The sequence below is a fragment of the Alexandromys fortis genome, unplaced genomic scaffold (genome assembly GCF_014885135.2).
Source record: "Alexandromys fortis isolate MF-2015 unplaced genomic scaffold, M_Fortis_MF-2015_v1.1 scaffold_411, whole genome shotgun sequence".
Lineage (NCBI taxonomy): Eukaryota > Metazoa > Chordata > Mammalia > Rodentia > Cricetidae > Alexandromys > Alexandromys fortis.
This window is the reverse complement of record NW_026068315.1, coordinates 174,320-179,886: the sequence shown is the minus strand read 5'-3', so window position 1 is coordinate 179,886 and position 5,567 is coordinate 174,320. Positions and strand designations below refer to the sequence as shown.

The following is a 5,567-nucleotide window of genomic DNA, read 5'->3' as shown; positions in this document are numbered from 1 at the left end:
TGTGCTACTTCAAAAGAGACTGTGGAAAGACACCATCAGCTGGTGTCCTCACACTGTGGACCATTTCTGGGGGCAGACAAAAGGGAGTGTAATATCTTTTTTCACTTGACGGAAATTAAGTAGTAAATTAAACTAATGAATTGAAGACTTGCTGGAGGCAAAATAATAGACAGTTGGTCTTCCAGAGTATTCTCTGGTTATACCATTTAATTAATGCCTATCATCTGTCTGCCAGTAAATACTCATGAGTCATGCCCTCATATCAGCTCCCATCAAAGCCACCTGTGTCTCACAACTATTATTGCAAGTGACGTTTTATAGTATTATTTATACCGTCTTGTCTGATACCCATACTCTAATGTGACTTCCACAGATGCATGGGTTAAAGTAAGAACGTTCCAAGGAAGGGCACTTTTTAAGACACCTTATACCTCTGATCCTTTAATGAGGCAGTGGGATGTCACCTGCTTCCTTCTCAGCTTTTCTAGAGCTTGCTTCATATCTGTATTTCTCAGCGTGTAGATGAGAGGGTTCAGCATAGGTGTGATCACTGTGTAAAACACAGAGACTACTTTATCCACAGAGAAGCTGCAAAATGGCCTCAAGTAGATGAATACACAGGGCACAAAGATCAAGCTGACCACTGTCAGGTGAGAGGCACAGGTGGACAGTGCCCTGCTCTGGCCCCGATGGAGGTGAGTTCTCAGAGCTAGTAGGATGAGAGCATAGGAAAAGAGCAGGACCAAGAAGCAGGCAAGAGACAATATGCCACTGTTAAAGACCATCAGCACCTCAACCAAGTAAGTGTCCATGCAGGCCAGCTTGATGACCTGAGGGACATCACAATAGAAGTTGTCCAGTTCACTGGGACCACAGAAAGGCAGTTGGATGACAATAATGAGCTGTGTGATAGAGTGGATAAAACCTCCACACCAGCAGGCAAACACCAACCGAAGACGCAGGTGGTTATTCATGACTGCTAGGTAGTGCAGAGGGTTACATATGGCAACATACCTATCATAGGCCATTACAGTCAGCAGAAACATCTCGCTGGCTCCCAGAAAGTGAAGGAAGAAAATCTGGGCCAGGCATCCCGAAAAGGATATTGTCTTCTCCTTCTGTAGGAAATCTCCTAGCATTTTTGGCACAGCAACACAGCTCAGACATAGGTCAATGAAAGACAGGTGACTTAGGAAGTAGTACATGGGAGACTGGAGCAGATGAGCATCGGCCTGTACCACCATCACTATCAAAAGGTTTCCCAGGATAATAACAGCAAAAATCAATAAGAATGCGAAGAAGAGAAATAACTGTAGCTCCCAGGAAGATGACAGGCCCAGAAGAACAAATCGTGACACCTCAGAGCTGTTTTCATTTTTCTTCAAGCCAAGAATATTGAACGACCTAGTGTAAGAAAAATTAAACTGGATTAAGCTGATTAAATTAGGCAAATAGAAAAACGATGAGAAAGAACTTCTTGCTCGTCTGTATGTACACTTTGCAGCAGATGTCAATCACACTAAGCTGAGAAGAGAATGCTTCTTGAATAAGGAACTGCTTTGCTCTACAAAGACACAGACATTCTCCCCTACCTCTCACCCTCCTTACCCCCGCCCCAACAGAATTACTCCATAGATAGGGAAGCAGAAGCTCTATAACTGGAGGAGACAATGTTCTGTCTAAAATAAGCTCTGGGAAAATACAAAACAAGACAAGATTAGTACTTTCTTTTTGTGATATATAGGTTTTCATACTTTAAAAAAAGTATTAAATTTTACTTATTTATTTTGTATGGGTGTGTACATAAATGTGTGTGAGTACACGTGCACTGTGGAATACATGTGAAGGTCAAAGGGTAACTTTTGGAAGTCTGGTCTCTCTACCACATGGGCCACAGTGATGCAATCCAGGCATGGTAACTGTCATCTTTACCTGCTTAGTGATCACACTGATTTAAGTTTTGTATTTTCTTATTCCTACTAATCCACTCAATATTGTGGTTCTTTTGAGATATTCAAAGAATTTGTTTAATAAAATCATTTATACTAGATACAAAAAATTGATATTGAATATGTGGAAAGGTATCTGAATTTCTAAAAGAAAAAATCTTATAAGAAATCTTTCTTCAAAATATTATATTAATAATAAGCATATGTGAAGAGGATTGAGGGCTGACATAGCTTTCTGCCACTCTGACTGTTTTGACAAGTCAAAAGTTCATCCAACTCTACAGTTTAAACTAGAAAATAAAACAAAGGAAAAACACAAAATGAGAAATATTGGCTTCCATGTGTAGAGACTCTTGAGCTGTGCTATAGTGGGATTCCTCAGTCTTCCTTTGCTGTATCGAGAGTGAAAACTTTCTTGAACAAATGCCCTCTTGATGGTTTTTGTTGTTTCATGGGCTTTTTCTGGGGGAAGTCTAAAATGTTTAGTTAATAGGAATTAAGTGTTTATTATAACTATCAAGTAATTTCTAACATAATATTGTATATACTCAAAAATCTATAAAGAACATATATAATAAATAAAATATGCATATGATGTATAAACATGTACATATAAATCTCTAACATATAGATGTATATATATATACATATGTATTCAAATTTATGGGTTGATGAGATGGCTGCTGCCAAGCCAACGAGTAGAATTCAATCCCAGGACCCACATGGTGGAAGGAAAGAATTAACTCCAGCAAATTGTCATTTGACCTCTGTACATGTGCCACATATACCCATCCCCCGCATAGGCACACATTCACACACAAAATAAATTAAAACTAATTTACATTTTTATACTGAAGAATTTTCTGAGGTTTGCTTCCTGTATAAAGATGTAATTAAATTATTGCTTTTATTTCAAAAGTGTAGGTCTACAGAGAGATAACCTTGTATTAAAAGAGGTAAAATTAAAATTAAACCATAAGTGTAGATTAAATCAGAATGTATAAATGTATTTAAGCCTAAATGACTACAAGCCATTTTAAGTTTTAGTTAATGACCTACTTTTCTAAAGGAATATCTAATCTTACAGAATTTCAATGCTATTCATATTTAGATAGTTTCTAAGTTTTATTGTAATAATATTTGGCTAAGAATGCTTTCAAATTTTTATCATTAAAAAGATATAATAATATCTTTTGTGTTTGATTATTTGAGTTATTGTTAAAGTATGGACTAGACAGTGGTTGCTATAGATTGTTTTTTGCTGATTCAAGTCATGCACTGCCTTCAGATAATATAAAACTTAATATCAACAATGCCCAGGTTACATTCAATATCTGTTAAAAATTAATCTGTTTTATAATATCTTGCAGCTTCTATGTTTCTAAAAATCTCTAATCACAGAAAGGTGATGAGCCTCTGAATGTTCTATGAAGGATACAGAATTCTTCAACATGAATGAACGCCTACCACTAGATCACCTTTCACTATCATATGGTCCTGTCACTCCCCTTTCCTGGTATGTATTAGAAAGAAATAAAATCAGGATCTGAAGAGATTTCTGATCTTCCTGGTTAACTGCAGCATCATTAATAAGATACAGAGAATGAGAACACTCAACCACCCCATCAACTGATGGACGGATAGACATAGACACAACAGCACAGTGTTTAAAAGAAGATGAAATTCTGTCATTTGCAACAACATAGAGAGAACTGGTGAAAATTACGTAACTGAAATAAGCCAGGAAAGAAAAATGATCCCGGTCTTACCCACATATGGAGTCTACAAGACTGAGCTCATAAAAGTTGGAACACAATGCTGATTGTCAGAGGTCAGTGGAGACGTTATGCATGTTGGAGAAAGGTTGATCTGACTACTGAGTACCTAGCTGTAATTAGATAAAAGAAAGTTCTGGTATGCAACAAACAATATGGGCAGTCTCCTTCACAAAGCCAGAAGGGATGGTGAACATTTTCACACTAAAACAAATGTTCTAGAATATTGTTAGAATTTACCTGATCTTCATCACACAGTGCACACATGTATCATGCTTTCTGGTTAATATTTATGGTTTCTATGACTTGTGTATAAGTTAAAAGTCAATGTGATTTCAAATTTTTCCCTCCTAAATTCTACAGAACTGGGCAAATAAACATTTCAGCTTCCTTATCCCACTCCAGCCTCTGAGCCTACACTTCATGCTGCATACCCCAGGAATAAGAGGAATTTTCAGAAGTCAGAAAAATGTGTTTATATTTACATACATCGAAGAATGAAAACTTCTAGTAGCAAATGTGTGTTTGGGGAAGGACCCCACTGCACGAAGGAAAGAAAACAAAAGAAGCTCTTCATATGATCCAGGTACTTACTAAGAGCTGGGCAGCTGGTCTCTGACCTTTCTAAACACAGATCTAAGGGCTGGAGAGAAGGCTCAGCAGGTAAGGGCACCCGCTTCTCTTCTAGAGGAACAGCATTCACTCCCCAGCACCCACATGGTGGCTAACAACCATCCATCACTCCCTCTTCAGGGGATCCAACACCCTCTTCTGGATTCCATGGACCCTGAAAATTGTTTTCTTAGATTAAAATGATAAATACCAGAGCATATAGATTAAAAGAATAAAACCAAAAAAGCATGTTAAGAGCATCAAAACCAGAAAGGAGACCAGGCTGGTGAGTGTGGTTTTCATAAACATTCTTTTGATGGACTTACATCATTGCCTATATGGGATGATGCGCTTTGATGAAAATAATGTGATATCTTGCTACTCACCACACCTGTGGTGGAGAACACAGTCATCTTCAGATAACCAGCCCAGTCACCAAGACTGTGTCATAACAACTTCCTTATAATCCAGTCTCTAGTTAAATGAAGGCTGTGTGAATTAGCATTCCTGTCTCTAGGGCTCTGGCTCTGTATGAGAGTCTGATGGTCATTACATCACTGTTCACACTAATGAGCCCTGAGATTCCCTGGGCTGCTGTTGTGTGAGGTACCTGCATCTCAGTTCTTGGTAGGAAGCTGACCTGCAATCTCTGGGCTCCAAAACTCTAAGGCCAGAGGCATAAACCAGCCCAATTTTAAAAATTTTTTCTTTGAATTGATTAATTTGGAACTTTATCTGCCAACCAATTTCTATGTCTCAGTCTCTGTCTGAATGAAAAGTCTGCCTGTTTATAAACCAGCAATATTCCTGAAGGTACCTGGAAACTGTAGAAGAAACATCCTTCATAACGTTACCGATCTTGATGCATACCTGAGTGCCTGGTAACACCTCAGGCAGCTTACCTGTGCTCACATACATATTTATCTAGAAGAAACAGTCATTATTTTTAGTGAGTGACAATTTTAATAAGTTGCTTTCCTCATGGTATGATTTTTACATTTTTAGTTAGAGTAGCAATTTATCACTTCCCATTTCTCCTCCCAGCCCCTTCCAGATCTCCTCCTTCGAATCCCTTCCAAGTCTCCAGCAACCTCTCAACTTGATATTTTCTTTTTGTTTGATCATTATTGGTATGTAAATATAAAGTGTATATATATATATAATTGTCAGTATAAAAGTATGTATGTATATAATTGTCAAAATAAAAGTGTAATTTTAACAATAAAATATA

At 37.7% G+C, this 5,567-nt stretch overlaps 1 protein-coding gene across 1 annotated transcript in view; it reads right to left on the bottom strand.

The window, feature by feature from the left end:
- Nucleotides 1–425: 425 nt before the first annotated feature.
- Nucleotides 426–5,567, bottom strand: part of LOC126495100 (olfactory receptor 4Q3-like) — a 6,150-nt gene continuing 1,008 nt past the window's right edge. The window contains 2 exon segments of the mRNA XM_050132701.1: nt 426–1,453; nt 1,456–1,496. Of these exon segments, the coding sequence (XP_049988658.1) occupies nt 426–1,453; nt 1,456–1,496 (1,069 nt within the window).